We start from the raw sequence: 18,721 nt of genomic DNA, 5'->3' as shown, positions 1-18,721 counted from the left end.
AGGTCTGATGCTGAAGCTCTAATACTTTGGCCAGCTGATACAAAGAGCCAACTCACTGGAAAAGACCCTGATGCAGGGAAAGACTGAAGGCAGAAGAGGGTGACAGAGGATGAGATGGTTGGATGGCATCACCAATTCAATGGACATAAACTTGGGCAAACTCTGGGAGATGGTGAGGGACAGGGGGGCCTGGCATGCTGCAGTCCATGGGGTCAAGAAGAGTTGGACATGACTTGGCAACTAAACAACAACACATCCAGAATATATATTCAGATGTCTTAAAATTCAGTAATAGGAAGACAGCTCAATGTTTTAAATGAGTAAGATATTGAACAGAGCACATGAAAAGGTATTCAACATAACTACTCATTAGAGAATTGCAGATGAAAACCACAATGAAATACCTCTAGACACTTATTAGAATGACTTTGAAAAATAAACCAAGAAAAAATAATTAGCAATACCAAGTGCTGGCAAGTCTGTGGAGCAAAGAAAACTCTCACACATTACTTATCAGATTACAAGATGGTACAGCCACTACTGAAAATCATTTTGGTACTTTCTTATACAATTAAAAACACACTTACCTCTATGGCATAGCAAGCTCACCCCTGGGTATTCACCCAAGTGAAATGAAAATCTATGTTCACACAACCCCTGTCCATAAATGTGGAAGTGGTTTTGTTCATAATCAACAAAAACTGGGAAATAACCAAGCATGCTTCACCTGGTTAACCAGTGAACTGTGGTATATCCATACAATAGAACACCACTGGGCAATAAAAAGGAACAACCTGCTGATACTCACAGTAACATGATGAATCGCAAATGCTTTACAAAATTCAAATGCTAAATGAAAGAAGTAGCCTCAAAGGGCTACAGGCTATGATTCCACTTACGTGACAATCTGAAAAAGGTCAAACTGTAAAGGACAAAGATCAGATCAGTGTTTCCCAGACCCCAGGAGCGTGGGAAGGGGTTGATGACTGCAGGGCATGAGGGAATTCTTCGGGAGTGGTGTGTTGCTGCTGTGCTGTGCTCAGTCCTGCCTGACTCTTAGCAACCCCATGGCCTGTAGTCTGCTAGATCCCCCTGTCCATGGGATTCTCCAGGCAAGAATACTGGGACAGGTTGCCGTGCCCTCCTCCAGGGGATCTTCCAACCCAGGGATTGAACTCATGTCTCTTGCATCTCCTGCATTGTCAGAGGGATTCTGTTACCACTGCACCATATGGGAAGCCTCTTGGGGGTGATGTAACTGTTCCCTATTTTGATTGTGATGGTGGTTACAGGACTGTAACACAGCACTGTGCAGTAAAGTGTGAAAAGTGTGCAGTAAAGTATGAAATTTACCGTATATAAATTATACCTCCATAAACCTGACTGGGGGAGAAGGCAATGGCACCCCACTCCAGTACTCTTGCCTGGAAAATCCCATGGACGGAGGAGCCTGGTAGGCTGCAGTCCATGGGATCGCTAAGAGTCGGACACGACTGAGCAACTTCACTTTCACTTTTCACTTTCTTGCACTGGAGAAGGAAATGGCAGCCCACTCCAGTATTCTTGCCTGGAGAATCCCAGGGACGGGGGGAGCCTTGAGGGCTGCCGTCTATGGGGTCACACAGAGTCGGACACAACTGAAGTGACTTAGCAGCAGCAGCAAACCTGATTGGGAAGAAAAAGAAGTAATATTAAAGGCAGTACTCACTTGTCAAAAACTAGAAAGGTGATATTAAAATAAAATAGAAGTCCACCGTGACATTTAAGCTGAGTAAGTGATTTTGGGCAAGTTTCTTATCCCTTATAAATATCTATTTCTTCATCTTTAAAATGAGAAGAAATAGTAGTAGCACTACATAGAAAATATATTCTAAGAATTAACTGATTCATGAGATAAAATTTTCTAGTTTATTCACGATTTATTCTGTACCAGGCTTTGGATGTGACTTATCTAAGTCAGTTCTGAAAACCTCAGGAGATAAAGGGTTTCTCTGGTAGCTCAGCTGGTAAAGAATCCACCTACCATGCAGGAGACCCTGGTTGGATCCCTGGGTCAGGAAATTCCCCTGGAGAAGGGATAGGCTACCCAATCCAGTATTCCTGGGCTTCCCTGGTGGCTCAGGCAGTAAAGAATCCACACTTTCAGGAGATATATTGTATTATTAACATGCTGAGAACAGTGCCTGTCGTATAGGGAGTGTTCCACAGGGTTGATTCTGTTTTACTTTGTTTTACTCTGCACTGAGAAGCTTTTCTTTTCAGGCACTGTGCTAGGCACTAAGAATAACAAAAAAGAAAAAGAAAAAATCAAAACATGGAGCCCCTGCCCTCAGGGAGCTCACAGTGAAGAAACAATGAAGCAATTTAAGAACTAAAATGCTGTGTGTTGTTTACTGAAATTGCTGTGGGGATAATTTCATAATGTATTTTTAAGATCTCTGTGTTGTACACCTGAAACCAACATAATATTATATACATCAATTATACTTCAATTTTTTTAAAAAAGGCGATCTTTAAAAAGTAGTAAAATAAAAAGAAATGCAGTGTGTTAGGTGCTGTGAGAGTGGGATTTGCAGGGTATTTCTCGGATCATAGAAGAGAATAAGGAGGCTCTTGCGGGGGAGATGGTGGTACTGCCCCCCCAAAAAAGAAAAAATCTTCCTGAAGGAGGTGGTATTTGATGATGTCTTGAAGGACACTTTAGTGCCAGTAGATAGAGATCCAGTGAAATGTGGAGTGACTGAGGAATGCAACACCTTATTTTTGTTGTTGTTGTTTCATTTTCTGCTTTTTGGCTATACCGCAGCATGCTGCATCTTAGTCCCCCCATCAGGGATCAAACTCATGCCTCCTGCAGAGGAGGCATGATATCTTAGACACCAGACCACCAAGGAAGTCCTAAGAGACACACTTTAAATGATAACCAGAACTCTTCCTCCCCACTCCCCACCAAAAAAAAGAAAAAGGTCATGGGAATTAGTGGCAGATAAAGGAGATACCGTTTTAGCCAAACCCCAAAGCTGCACTTAGATATTACAGGGAAATTCCATGAGCAGAAGCTGGATAGAAGCTCACGTAAGCTGACATGACCCTGTGATTCTGATACACTCTTCTACTGTCTGAATATTTGGAAAAGAACTTCAGTATTCTCTATCGCCATCTTAGTGTCTTAGATTCACTCTGACTGAGAAAATCCATCTTTAACTCCCAATTTAAAACCCCTTGGCTGCAATTTTTCTTCATGCTTCTTTGTGAAGGCATGTGGAGGATGGTTCAAGAATAACTTAGCCTGTTCATTTTTTACCTCCTGTTTGAGGTATGGTCCATGTTTCACAATGTCCTGTGATTCTCCAGGCTTGGTATTTAAATACAACTAACATTCTTTGGGGTGTAAAATTCCACTGTGAAACTATTCAAAAGATTTCTGGCAAAGAAGAGGAGTAGAGAGTGGAAGTCAAGGGAGAACACTGAATGAAGCGGCTCTTTGTGTATATAAATATACAAACCTGTGTCGAGACTCTTTATCCTTCTACTGTCCCCACAGCCCCTCAACAGGTGGCACCAGCTCAGCGACATTTGTGGAGCAGATGGGATGTCATTTTAACGTTGCTTTTAATTGACAAGGGCCTCGGTGACTGTGTGCGTATGGCTACATGCCCGGCATAGGATGGGCAGTGGAATTAGAAATCGTTACCTGCTCCTTCTGGCCAAGAACCTGGAGCTGTAATTGTGTCAACTGGCTAGAACACATTGTGTTAACTCGTCATCAAAGGCCTTATTTTGCTGATTTTATTTCCCTTAACTTGCCAATCCTTCCCTCCCCCTTGCATAGCTCTGAATTTTGGGCAACTTGAACAAGGAAAGCTTGTTCGTCTGAAAATTACCTTTAGCACAAGCTCTGTGTTTTCCTGTCCAACTTTTCATAAGCAGTTCAGGTTGCATTAAATTTGTACCAGAAATGAGCTTGTGCGTCTCAGAAGTGGTCCAAAGAGGAAGTGAAAAGGGCTGGGAAGTAGCTCAAGCGGTCCTCGGTGCTTACAAGGTATTCTAATCAGAGGGTAAATAACACTGATTTGGAAGTTCTGTCCCCAAGCAGCCATAATGTTTACAATTCTCATTTCATAAGCTATATGGTGAGTAGAGGCAGCCCCACTGCCTGCAGTGAACACATACGATGTCAAGACCACAGCCACATATACTTCATTGGCATCCATGAGGACCTCGCCCACTAATGAGAATACTTTTGTTTAGGCAAAACAAAGCAGAAAGCACTTACTGGATCAGTTTAGGAATGGTCCTTTAAATTGCATGGGTTTCCTTCATTCATCTTCTTAGAAGAAAACAAATTCCAATTATTAATCATATCCTATTAGATCAGCCTGGAAAACAATTTATATGGTAATGAGGAATTTACAGAGCCGGCTGAGTGTATTATTTTGTGCCCGAATCTAGGGGTTATTTCTCAGACATCTGTGGTCATTTCCCTCTAATCAATGGCATACGTTTTCCTGTTAGACCCTCAAACCACTTTTGGAAATCGATGCCATCTATTTTCCTTCTCTCTTCTCCACCCAACATCATTTTGTTGTTTTCTTTTAGTCACTAAATCATATCTAACTCTTTTGTGACCCCGTGGACTGTAGCCTGCCAGACTCCTATGTCAATAGGATTTCCCTGGCAAGAATACTGGAGTGGGTAGCCATTTCCCTTTCCAGGGGATCTTCCTGAACCATGGATCAAACCAACATCTCCTGCATTGGCAGGTATATATATATATATTTTTTACCACTGAGCCACCAGGGAAGCCTATTGTGTCCTTAGCTCAAGAGGAGGGAAATGAAGATCAAAATTAGAACTTAATCTCTTCTGAGCCCCAAGTCTACTAATGGAAGAGCATATAGATGGTTTTCTAAAAGCACCTAATGATCTGCAAATATTCAAGGGATTCTGTGGGCTACTATTTATCATTAGTATTGAACAGAATTGAAATACAGTTTTAATAACCACTATTCTCATTTATTCAGTGCTTCCTTTAAGCCAAGCAGATATTGTATTGACTGCTTTTCCACATAATAATAATAAAAGTAGATAATATATTTTATTGGTCATTACTACGTGCCACCCATAGCATCACATTCTTTGCAATGTATCTCATTTGTTCTTCTCATCAACACTATATCATAGACTCTTTCATTAACTTGATTTTATAACTGAAGAAGGTGAGGCTTAGAGAATACTTCTTAAAGATTGAGCTTGAGTAGTCAAAGTCTTTGCGCTCAACCACCATCTTAGATCCTTTGATGAATCCTTAAATGGACAGATTAGATTTGTTTGTTTCTGATGTAAGTTACCCCAGTGATTAATCGGTGTTATATAAACTCAAAATATTTTAAGTTTAAAGGATTTTCTTACCTTGGTTGTAAGAGCTTTCTTAACCTCTCAAAAATCTCAGAATAAGAATAAGAATAGCCAGCCACACCCCTGAACATCTCTGCCTTCGAGAATCCTTGTTCTGTGGTCCCCAGACTCTTCCCCACTCATAGCTCAGAAAATAGTCATGCTTCTGTTCGCTGACTTCCTGGCATATCGGTGTTTTCAAACTAGAGTCAAAACAGAGTCTGAACATTACTGCTGCCTAGTTTGATTTAAAACTTTCATTATTTTCCCAAGGGATTTACTTAAAATATACTACTACTAGAGTCAGATCCCTGTGTTTACTATTTAATGTCAAGTTTTACTCTTATTTTACATTTTACCAGTTGGAAGCAGCTTCCAAGGTCTTCCCTTTTCGATGGGACAGACTGAGTGGAAAGCAACCAGCATCCCCAGCAGAGGTGATGGGAGGGAGCAGACTGGTCTCTTTATTTTTAATTCAGTGACTATGAAGGGAGCCGCTCTGTAGCTGTTTTCAGTCTAGACAGGATATGATGATAATAGCACAAATAAAAGTCCATGTATTCCAGCCAGGGACAAATTAAGTGGGTGCAGGGCATAGATATGTCATGCTGTTAGTGACATGGAACAGCACACAACCCACTTAGAGGCATGGTGCCCAGATTAATTGGCTTGCCCAGGATGCATCTATGATGAGAAGAAAGCTCTCGGAAAATGCTGGTCCATGTGTATCTGAACTCTCAGTTTTTCTCCTCATAGGCACTGAAAGTTAGACATTTTATTTTATAGACCAGGAAAGTGAGTGGCATTTAACACCATGGTTTTATGAAATGTTTTGCTGGTTTTCCCTCATGAGTTACAGGTATTTCCGGGAGAAACCAGGCACTATATGTAGAGATGATGCAAGGAATATTTATTATTGTTTTACTGAGATTGCCAAGCTCTGGCACATCAGGGTTTCTAGAATGATGGGAAGAGGGGTGTATCTTGAGTCTATGTAGTGTGAATGATCAAAATGAGGCTTTTTATGTCACACAAACTACTGAGGTAGAACCCCTGAGATTGCTATGCTTAAAAATACTATCATTTGTGCCTTGAGGAGTGTAACGGTGATCAGATATGGCACCTGGCTGCCCGTGCTTCCCTCTGAATCAGCTGGAAGGGAAGGAATCAGGAGAAATAGCAAGGGCACAGAACAACTTCAAAAACAGTGTTTCTCTGTGGAAAAGCTCAAGATGAATAGTAAAGAAGGTAGACTCTGTATCCAAGAAAAATCAAGGGTGAAATTGCTTGTGTTGCTGATCAAAGGTTAAATACGTCTTTTGGAATCAGATGAACCATTCCAGTGGGTTCCATGGAACCTGGGCACGCACGAGCCAGTGATAAAATTCAGTCCAATAAAGAGCTCTTGTTAATCTTCGACACCATGTTTACAATCAAACCTGCAAAACCAGGAAAGTTAAACACTATGGATGGATCAAAAGAGGTGGTTCCTGAATATTTGTTATTATTAAGGAGATTTGAGGAAATATCAAGAAAACCTTTTAAAATGTGACTCCCAGCAGCTCCTGCTTGCTTTTTTTTTTTTGGATGCTGGGTCACTTCAGGTTCCATTCCTTAAAAATTTGCCATAGTGCATTCCTGTTGCTCTTTGGAAAAGCTACAACATGTAAAGTTTTTGTAGCACGTTCCATTGTCCAACAGCGAGGCATTCAAGAATGATTGGAAGTAATTGAAGGAGACAAGGTTTTTGAAAAGAACTCTTTGTCTCTCAGCTTCAGGAACTCAGTCTTTCCAGTTCTGGAAGTTATTTACATGGAGAATCTCGAAGTCTAGGATTTTTGAGTGAGTGCTGAGAATTCCTAACCACCAGAGACTGTGTGGTTTAAAGCACCAGTATCTGGTGCTTCAGTCTCTCCACTCATTCATTGAGATATGCATTCATTCATTCACTGAGGTATGCATTCATTCATTCATTCAAGTCTGGCTGGCATTGAACTTGGTTCCATGAAGGCTTGAATCTGGAGGTGAAAATGTAGCAGGCTTGTTTCGGAAGGTGATGAAGAGATAGCATTACAGAATGTGTTATCTATAGGACCGAATCTATACACAATAAACGCTTAATAAATGAGTAACCTCCATTAACTTTAACTCTGATCATCATTAAAAAACAATAACAGAGAAAATTTTTCAGTGATAATTTAATTCAATATCCTGACATCCTAATACATTGCCAGTTTTCATTTCACTTGGTTTATTTATTTGCTCAAAAGATATTTACTGAGCTTCTACTAGAATGCAAACATTGACATATTGGTAGAGTCTCATCTCATGTTTGTACATCTGCACTCCTCATTTCCCAGAGTTAAATTTTTCATACAGAGGATATTTTTTCATGCCATTACATGTTCTTTATACTGACATTTTTTTATGCTGATATTTTAATCAACAAATATTACTCCTTCAACATCATTATTTATTTGACCATTCTTCTCTTGTGCAATGTGAAGCTTCTTTTCTAAATTTTAAATGCTATTTTAAAAATGCAGCAATAAGCTGAGCACAGAGCTTCTCATTCCTTTCTGACAATTTTCCAGGATAAATTCCCAGGAATCTAAATACTGGATCAGAAGATTGAATGTTTTTATGGGATTTTGATGCATCCTGCCAAATTTCTGAATCTTGTAGCCATTTGCATTTATAATTTTGTTTATATCAGTCACATTCCATTGCCACCTACATGAAGATACTGCTTGATTTCTAGATGCAGAATTGAGGCACACTCTGCTCTCATCAAGAATGCATGCATCAACCATTTCTTATAAGGGGTGTCTTCCAGACAGCTTGACCCACCCATTATATAAATTCCTTCCGCTAAGCAAAAAAGCAATTTTCCTCCTCCCCAGACTTTTAGCTTGTCTTTACTTCCTTATTCCCTAAGACAATCCCTATACCAAAACATTCACTCATAGTCATATAGAACGTTAAAAATGGAAAAGACCTCAAGTATCTTTTTTTACCCCTTCATTTTAGAGTTAAGGACTCAAGAACTAGGGAGATGGTGAATCACTTCAGATTACAGAGTTGGTGGGGAGATTTAGGATGAGACCCTCTGTGTGAAGCTGATTGGTACTGCTGCTAGGAACTGTCAAGGGGGTGGTCCATATACTAATATTGGAAAGAAAAAGAAAGGATCATTATGCCTTTGAGCATGTATGACCTGCTCATGAGTGAAGTGTTCCAAATGTCACTAGCTCCCTGACATGCCCATGGCTTTTCATATATGTACTCTGTTACTGCAGGTAGTGGCACTGCCAATTAAGCCCAGGGATCTCAGTGGTCCATGGTGCACTTGGCAAGTGAAATGGAGGTTGTTGCTGTTGTTATTTCATTGTTAAGTTTTGTGTGACTCTTGCCACCCATGGACTGTAGTCTGCCAGGCTCCTCTGTCCATGGAATTTTCCAGTGAAGAATATTGGAGTAGGTGGCCATTTCCTCCTCCAAGAGATCTTCCCAACCCAGGGATGGAACCTGCATCTCTTGCATTGGCAGGCGGATTCTTTACACTGAGCCACCAGTGAAGCCCCAAATGAAGACTACCATCCGAGAAAGGAAATCAGGAAGCATTAAAATACAAAGGATGTCCTCTCCCAGAGCCTTAAGACTCACCTTAGTTGACAGCAGACAAGGTGCAGTGTGACTGACCACCTTGTTCTCTGAGCTTTTGGATCTATCTAGTCATTTCCTTACTGCTGCTGCTGCTAAGTCGCTTCAGTTGTGTCCAACTCTGTGCAACCCCATAGACGGCAGCCCACCAGACTCCCTCGACCCTGGGATTCTCCAGGCAAGAACACTCACTAGCACTTTTTAAAACAGATAGCTTCAAGTTCCTCTGACACATAATGTTACTGTATGTCTTTGTGCTTTTTGTTCCTGTTATTCTCTGAAACCAGCTTAGCCTCCATCTGACTGGTTAATTTCAACCTTTCCTTGAAGACTATTTTAACTCAGATGAAACCACTTATCGGAAGGCTCCCATGATGCCTCTAGGCTGCCATGACCCTCCCGTGTCTCAGTTCATAAATGGCCTATGGATTCTATTGTCTGACTGCGTTGAGAATATTTATGTGTCCATTTGCTTCAGTAGACTAAGTTCATCAAGGTCTGAATCTGACTTTTCATACTTCCCAATGCTTAATACAGAATTTGTTGTTTAGTCGCTGTCATGTCTGATTCTTTCGGACCCTGTGGACTGTAGCCCGCCAAACTCCTCTGTCCCTGGGATTTTCCAGGTAAGAATATTGGAGTGGGTTGCCATTTCCTTCTCCAGGGGATCTTTCTGACCCCAGGATCTAACCTGCATCTCTTGCTTGGCAGGCAAATTCTTTACCACTGAGCCACCTGTGAAGCCCTTAGTACAGGATAGATACTCAGTAAACACTTATTGACCTGAAATATCTGAAATGTATGAATGAGGATTTGTGAAAATCTTAAAATTCATTGAAGATGATCTGGATCTAGCATTGGTAAAATGTGACTGGAATGTGATTCTTTCTTAGAATGTTTACATCTGATCAACTATATTGTATTCAGTTCAATTCAGTTCAGTCACTCAGTTCGTGTCCGACTCTTTGCAACTGACCCCATGAATCGCAGCACACCAGGCCTCCCTGTCCATCACCAACTCCCGGAGTTCACCCAAACTCATGTCCATCAAGTCGGTGATACCATCCAGCCATATCATCATCTATCATCCCCTTCTCCTCCTGCCCCCAATCCCTCCCAGTATCAGAGTCTTTTCCAATGAGTCAACTCTTTGCGTGAGGTGGCCAAAGTGTTGGAGTTTGAGCTTCAGCCTCAGTCCTTCCAATGAACACCCAGGACTGATCTGCTTTAGAATGGACTGGTTGGATCTCCTTGCAGTCCAAGGGACTCTCAAGAGTCTTCTCAAAAAAAAAAAAGAAGTCTTCTCCAACACCACAGTTCAAAAGCATCAGTTCTTCGGTGCTCAGCTTTCTTCACAGTCCAACTCTCACATCCATACATGACCACTGGAAAAACCATAGCCTTGACTAGACGGATCTTTGTTGGCAAAGTAATGTCTCTGCTTTTGAATATGCTATCTAGGTTGGTCATAACTTTCCTTCCAAGGAGTAAGCGTCTTTTAATTTCATGGCTGCAATCACCATCTGCAGTGATTTTGGAGCCCCAAAAGATAAAGTCTGACACTGTTTCCCCATTTATTTCCCATGAAGTGATGGGACCAGATGCCATGATCTTTGTTTTCTGAATGTTGTGCTTTAAGCCAACTTTTGCACTCTCCTCTTTCACTTTTATCAAGAGGCTTTTGAGTTCCTCTTCACTTTTTGCCATAAGGGTGGTGTTATTTGCATATCTGAGGTGATTGATATTTCTCCCGGCAATCTTGATTCCAGCTTGTGCTTCTTCCAGCCCAGCGTTTCTCATGATGTACTCTGCATATAAGTTAAATAAGCAGGGTGACAATATACAGCCTTGACGTACTCCTTTTCCTGTTTGGAACCAGTCTGTTGTCCCATGTCCAGTTCTAACTATTGCTTCCTGACCTGCATATTGTATATTGTATTACTGAGTAGGAAACATGTGTTAACAGGAAAGGGGTAGTCTGTTCAGCACTGTATGAGAGAAATCTGCCAACAATAATTTCTCAAAAATGTCAATTATTATTGTCATCACCATCATCTCCTCTGGGATCTTATACTAGTACTATCTTCTCTTAAGAGCTTCCCTTGTGGCTCAGCTGGTAAAGAATCTGCCTGCATGTGGGAGACCTGAGTTCAATCCCTGGATTGGAAAGATCCCCTGGAAAAGGGAAAGGCTACCCACTCCAGTATTCTGGCCTGGAGAATTCCATGGACTGTACAGTCCATTGGGTTGAAAAGGGTCAGACACGACTGAGCGACTTTCACTTCACTTCACTTTACCTTCTCTTAAATTTCCAGTCTCCTCTCCTTTACTATTCCTTTTCTGCTTGCCTTAAAAATTTGCTCAAATCTTTCACATGCTTAAAAACATTTCTTCAAACCTTGTGATCCCTTCTATCATCTTTCTTCACCCATTTTTCTCCCATCATTTCCTCACTCCTCTGCAATCTTGTTTTTGCTCCTTCCACTATGATGAAATTGCACTGGCTCAGTAGAGTTACCAGTGACCCCCAGAATGAACACTCAGTTGATATGCTCGCAGTTGACTTTTCCATAATGTTAGACATTGCTAATGTTAGGCATTGATCCCACCCTCCTTCCTATAATCCTCAGCTCCCTTGACATCATGCCATCATGATTCTCTACCCCTGGGACTACTCTCACTCAGACATTATGTCATGACCCCATCTTGTTCTCTCTCTCTCTTTTTAAAATTTTATTAATTTACTTATTTGGCTGTACCAGCTCTTAGTTGCAGTACATGGGATCTAGTTCCCTGACCAGACTGACCCTGGGTCCCCTGCATTGGAAGCATCCAGTCTTAGTCACTGACTACCAGGGAGGTCCCCATGTTGTTCTCTTGAATGCTGGTATTCCCCAAGTTCTGTCTTTCTTGGTTTTACAGTCTCGTTTACACCAGTGGATTTCATTCTTTGCTACTCATTATAACAACCCATACCCTTTTAGAAAATAAGGATAACCTGAGAAAAAAGAACATTTGTGAACTGTAGATGAGAATATAAATTGTGCGGTCACTATGGAAAACAGGATGAAGTTTCCTCAAAAAAGTTAAAAATAGGACTACCATATGATCCAGCAATTCTGCTTCTGGGTATATATTCAAAGGGAATGAAAAAGAATCTTAAAGAAATATCTGCACTCCCATGTTCCTTGAAGTATTATTCACAATAAACAAGGTATGGAAATAACCAAATTATCAATAGATGAATGGATAAAGAAGATGTGTGTTATATATATATATATCCAATATTATTCAGCCATGAGAAAGAAAGAAATCCTATCATTTGTGACAATATGGATGAACTTCGAGAGCCTTATACTAAGTGAAAGAAGTCAGACAGAGAAAAATGAATACCATATGATACCACTTATGTGCACATTTGTGCTAACTCGCTTCAGTCATATCCAACTCTTGTGACTCCATGGACTGTAACTCACCAGGCTCCTCTATCCATGGGATTCTCCATGCAAGAATACTAGAGTGCCTTACCATGCCCTCCCTCCAGGGAATCTTTCCCACCCAGGGATCAAACCTGTGCCTCCTGTGACTACTGCATTGCAGGCAATTCCTTACCACTGAGCCACCCAGGAAGCCATGATACCACTTACCTGTGGAATCAAAGAAAGGAGAACTCATAGAAGCAGAGAGTAGAATGGTGGTTCCCAGGGGCTAGGAGTGGAGGAACAGGGAAGATATTGACCATTGGGTACAGACTTCCAGTTATAAGTTCTGGGAATCCAATACACAGCATGGTGATTAATGTTTTATAGTACTGTATTACATACACCAGAGAAACCTGGAATATACTACCGTATTATATACTTGAAAGTTGCTAGGAGAGCAGATCTTATAGTTCTCACCACAAAAAAGATGGTAATTATCTGATATGACTGGTCATAAAGGTGTTAGCTAACAGTGTGGTGGTAACCATTTTGCAATATTTAAGTGTAACAAATGAACATGTTGTATACCTTAAACCTACACAATAAGTCAATTATATCTTAACAAAGCTGGAGGGAGAAAGCAGGAGTATTTCAGGGAAAATGAATCCACTGAACAAAACAGAGAAACGTAAAATAGGAAATTCAGAATGTGGGGCAAAGCAGATAAGAGCCTTCCAGAATAACTATGTTGGATCACAGCAGAAAATCGAGCTGGAAAGCAGTGTGGGATCAGCAGTGTGGGATCAGGCAGGAACATGAGCTAAGCGTCCCCATTGTTAATCCATGTTAGCCTCTTGCTTAAATTAGTAGTATGACTTGAAAAGTTGTGTTTTCTCAATTTGCACCCTCTTCTAGACTCCATATTGTCATGAATTATAAATTAAATGGGACAATTTAACAAATTAATTTCAACAAAATAAGGATTTTACACTCCTGATTAGATGCTCCTGAGAACCAGGGTTATCTTTTTTCAATACCTAATATGATGTCATATGTAACCAGAACTCAATCAGTATTTATCACCTGATGAATAAATGAATGAAGGACCAAAATCACTCTAATTTGAACACATAGAAGAAAGACTAGTTGAAATTATGGAATATTATCAAAGAATACCAAAAGTGTCATAAATTTGGGCGACCTATTTAGAAGAATAACACATGAAATGTTTTATGGTACTTTTGAGTGCCAGCATGTCCAGTTGCTTCAGTCATGTCTGACTCTTTGTGACCCCATAGACTGTAGCCCACCAGGCTTCTCAGTCCATGGGATTCTCCAGGAAAGAACACTGGAGTAGGTTGCCACGCCCTCCTCCAGAGGATCTTCCCAACCTGAACCCATGTCTCCTGCATTGCACGTGGATTCTTTACCACTGAGCCACCTGGGAAGCCCTTATGGTACTTTTAATCGGCTTTAAAAGACTGGTTTTTATATGTTGATTAAGTATTCTTTGTTTCTCTCCTTTTTTTATACTGATTTTTTTTTTTTTTTTGGTACGGCCAAGCAGCATGTGGGGGCATCATAGTTCCTCCACCAAGGATCGAACCCACGCTTCCTGCATTGAAAGCACAGTCCTAACCACTGGGCCACCAGGAAAGTCCCACTTTCTCTTTTTAAATTTTTATCCTGTTAATTTAGTTAGTAAACTTTCCCCCTACTTCCACTCCTCATAGTACAAAAGCAAATCTGGGCCAGCTGGGGATGAGCCATCATGAATCATAATCAGTCTTTCTAAAGTAGATTTATTTATGAAAGTAGGATTGAATGACTGATTTGTCCCTTTGTGATCACTAATCCCTAGCCTCTTAATTTTACCTTTCAGTATTTATTACAGAAAGAAATAAAATTTTCACATGGGTATTCTACTGTTGTTGTTGTTTTTTTTGTTTTTTTTTTTTTTGTCTTAGTCACTAAAGAGTAACTTTTTTGGGAAAAAATTTTGGGAGGTCCCTGGTAGTCTACTGGTTAGGACTTGGCTCTTTAACTGCCATGGCCCTGGGTTCAGTCCTTGGTAAGGGAACTAAGATCTTGCAAGCCTCACAGCATGGCTTTAAAAAAAAAAGGAAAAAAATTGTATTTTTCATCTCTTTTCCTTTCATGTGTGTTCCATTTAGACCAGGAAATTGACATTTCAGCCCAGAAGACTTAGGCCAGATGTTAGTTCACTGGCTGAAACATGGATTTCCTGCCCCAATAGGTGACCTCTGAAAGCAAAATAGGCTTTTTCTTAATGGATAGACTGTCCAAATGACCTCATTTCTAGAACAAGGGGCCTTTGTTGTGTCTCTTTGCAATTGGAATCAACATCATCTGAGTTTTGAGAACATTCATTAGATAAAGAGAAGCTAGAACCTACTTGTTTCATCTGTAAGGCATAGGAAAAATTTATGCCTAGGCAATCCATTTATTTGTTCCTTTAAAAATATTTGTGTTCCTTGAGAGGGAAATGGTGCTAAAATCTAGTGCCTGCTTACCCATATTAATATTTCTCTTAGATTTCAATCCTCATCCCAGCCAGCACTCACCACAGGAACAGAGTGTGTAACGTGCTTCCCAAGACAGGGAATCGTTTCACTAAACTCAACCAAAGCACTATTTAAAGAAACAGCCATGACACCAGTGTCCTGTCACTTAACCTTCTATCTCTATATGTGAGAAGCTCATTGAGACATTTTCATGGCGCCACCTCTTCTGATGAGCTCTTCACCAAGTTCATTTATTTTTATCTTCAATTGTATAAGGCAGCTCAGAAAAAAAAGCTGAGATAACTGGGCCTTTGTGTATGCGTGTGCGCGCATGCGTGTGTGCCTCTGAGTGTGTCACAGGAAATGCAGTTTGAAAGAAAGTACCCAGAAGAGGAAAATGGCTTTGAATGACTGAGGAGAGACTGAAAAAACTTGCTATACATGGAAAGGAAGGGAGTTAGACTGTGTGAGAAGGAAGCTATGCTTCTGAGATTCTAAAATGATAGAATTTTACAGCTTAAGGGAAAGTTAAGACATTTTCTCTCTCTTTGTCCCTTCCTTCTTTCCTTTCTTTATTTCTTTAGAAACAAGAATACGAGTTTCACTTTAAAACAGCCAACATATAACATTTTAGAAGTATAAAAACCTCGCTCCTTGTAATCCAAAGTACTGGCTCCTCCATGAAAGAACAGAATAAAGCCGATCTATATACAGTTACCATCAGGCTGGGCAATGCATCTAAGACTCATGGTTCTTCCTCAAGTAATTTATATAGTAGATATGTGACTCTTTAAAAAAAAAAAGGAGTAGTAAAAAACGATAATCACACTTTCCTTTGTTTTAATGAGTCAGTGCATACTTTTTCCAGAATGCTATACTCGGCTCAACACCCCCCTCCTTTGTTAATAGTCATATGCAAATGTCATTAATTATAAATTAATATTTATTGTTATTCAACCAGAGTATTCTGGATAATACATCAATTCTGGATAAGATTTATAATAGTTTTCTGTGGTTTCTGGGATTGATTTTGTGAGTGAGAATCTTTTGTTCTATGTATATAACATAGCACTTCAAAGAAGCAAGGCCATAGTCTTAATTGGAGCCTTTGAAAGTAATGGGGAATGAAAAAATATTTTTCATGACCACGTTTAAGCAATAGAGACAGCCAAGTAGGCTTTGGGTAAAGTTTATAAAATACACAAGACTGATGAAGCAATTTGTTTGGTGGATGATACTTCCCAGCTGTGCTTTTTAAGACTTTCCTTGCATAATTTGGAAATATTTAACATAGTCTCTGGTCCCTTATTAACACATTCCTTTTTTTTTTTTTTCTTACACTCTCCTAAGTTAAAAGATAAATAGCAGGAAGTATGATTCTACAGACCATTCGCTCTCCATGCTTCCTTTTTTTCTGCTTTTCAGTGTCAGGTAGCTCTCAGAGAATCTCACAGCTCTCCACAGGCGATACTGCTCCCGTGTTAATTCAGAAGTTGTTTCATGGTGAGTTGAAGTCTTTGGATTCTTTGCCTTAAACATTGTGAATTCAGTGTTGGAAGGGCTTCACTGGTAGCTCAGATGGTAAAGAATTTGCCTGCAATGCAGGAGACCCAGGTTAATACCTGGGTCAGGATGATCTCCTGGAGAAGGGAATGGCTACCCATTCCAGTATTCTTGCCTGGAGAATTCCACGGACAGAAGAGCCTGGTGGGCTACAGTCTGTGGGATCACAAAGAGTCAGACACAACTGAGCCACTAACATGCACACACCAGAACCAGCCCACTCAGAGTCTTTTTCTTCTTGTCTATAATATGTATTACTGAATAGTTCAGAATCCTCATGTTTCAGAATTACGAATGGGTTTACAAATCATCTTGTCTGACCCAACTATGCAAAATGAAATATCGGTCACAGTATCTATCTGGAGGAATAATTCCCAGGCAAAACCTTGGTGTTTACAGAGCATCAACACAGAGGAAAACCTAACTGGCTAGGCTGGTAACCTTGCTTATCAGAGTGGGAGAAGAGATTTCAGAGAAAAGTATTTATAGCTCTGAATCATCATTTTGTTTATTTACCTTCTCTCCACAGCCTGTTTGGGCTGTCTTCACTTGGTTTTAATTTTTCTGTTTAGTTTGCTCTTAGTTCTTTTCTCCATCTCTCTTACCAAATACTCCAAGATGAAGACTTTTAAACAGGTAATGCTTTAGCAAGGATTTGGCTCACTTTTAAGGTAGTTGTGGAAAAAATGTGTTTGCGATTGTCAAGCGGAAAAATGTTTTCGAATTTCAGTATTTCCTTGAAGTTAGTCCCCCCACCCCCGAGGCATTGTGGAATGCCCAGCGTTGGAGTGCCAGAGAGAGTTGCTGACCGTAGGCAAAAAGTAAATGAGCTTATCTGTTTTCATAGATCAATTTCAGAAGGCAGTATGGTAAAAAAATAAATTAGACTATTTATAATCTTTTGGATTTAACATCTGCTTAATCTCTCTTTTTTTTTTTTTCTGTAGAAAATATGTTACCTTTAAAAAGTAACAAGTATTTGGGGACTTCCCTGGCAGTCCAATGGTTAAGACTCCATGCTTCCATTGCAGAGGCCATGGGTTCAATCCAGTCAGGGAACTAAGATCCTGCATGCCTTGTAGCATGGCTGAAAAGTTAAAAAAAAAAAAAAAATAACAATGAAATAAAAAATAACAAGGTTTGAATGAAGCTGTGTTCCTAGAACATGTGCTATTCTTATGGATAATACAGTTTATTCCAATAAATACATTTAACATTTTATTGTCTGTCCTTAAATGTCTCTGAGTATCTGATTTGGGGAACTCCATTCACATATCTCATGATGGTTTCTTTTACCAACTAATTTTAAAAGCTATCCACTGGTTTAGTTTTTCAATAGGTTATATTTTAAAATTTTACCTTCCCTTGGCAATGTGTTCCTTTCCTTATTCTGACAGTCCCAAGTTCCTAGCGGCTCTCAAATTTGTGTAGATATCACAATCACCTGGAGGGGGGGCTTGTTAAACTGCTGATCACTGTGTCTGGCTCTGTAGACTTGGGGGCTGGGGCCTGGAAATTTGCATTTCCAACAAATTAGGTTATGCTAATGCTTTTCTTCTTGAGTCCACACTTTGAGAAGCACTGATCCAAATAAAGTAGTCTAAAAGATGGAGCTATTTATTTGACTTTTTTCTTGTTTCTTGAGGTGTGCCTGTATTGCTATGAACTTTCCCCTTAGGACTGCTTTTACCGTGTCCCACAGGTTTTGGGTTGTTGTGTTTTCACACCAGTCAGAATGGCAGCAATCCAAAAGTCTACAAATAATAAATGCTGGAGAGGGTGTGGAGAAAAGGGAACCCTCCTACACTGTTGGTGGGAATGCAAACTAGTACAGCCACTATGGAGAACAGTGTGGAGATTCCTTAAAAAACTGGAAATAGAACTGCCTTATGATCCAGCAATCCCACTGCTGGGCATACACACTGAGGAAACCAGAAGGGAAAGAGACACATGTACCCCAATGTTCATCGCAGCACTGTTTATAATAGCCAGGACATGGAAGCAACCTAGATGTCCATCAGCAGGTGAATGGATAAGAAAGCTGTGGTACATATACACAATGGAGTATTACTCAGCCATTAAAAAGAATACATTTGAATCAGTTCTAATGAGGTGGATGAAACTGGAGCCTATTATACAGAGTGAAGTAAG

At 40.2% G+C, this 18,721-nt stretch overlaps 1 protein-coding gene across 2 annotated transcripts in view; it reads left to right on the top strand.

The window, feature by feature from the left end:
* SASH1 (SAM and SH3 domain containing 1) overlaps nt 1-18,721 on the top strand; it is a 265,093-nt gene that overhangs the window by 49,828 nt on the left and 196,544 nt on the right. Inside the window, exon 1 of one of the 2 annotated variants that reach the window (XM_010862555.1) lies at nt 16,399-16,510. The exons of the other annotated variant lie outside the window; for it this stretch is intronic. Coding sequence (XP_010860857.1) covers nt 16,508-16,510 — 3 coding nt within the window. The 5' untranslated portion in view covers nt 16,399-16,507. Of the gene's footprint in view, nt 1-16,398; nt 16,511-18,721 lie in introns of those variants that run through there. 2 annotated transcript variants of the gene reach the window in all.

This window comes from Bison bison, unplaced genomic scaffold (genome assembly GCF_000754665.1).
Source record: "Bison bison bison isolate TAMUID 2011002044 unplaced genomic scaffold, Bison_UMD1.0 scf7180017864483, whole genome shotgun sequence".
Lineage (NCBI taxonomy): Eukaryota > Metazoa > Chordata > Mammalia > Artiodactyla > Bovidae > Bison > Bison bison.
Note: the sequence above shows the minus strand (reverse complement) of the source record. Positions and strands in the feature narration are given on the sequence as shown.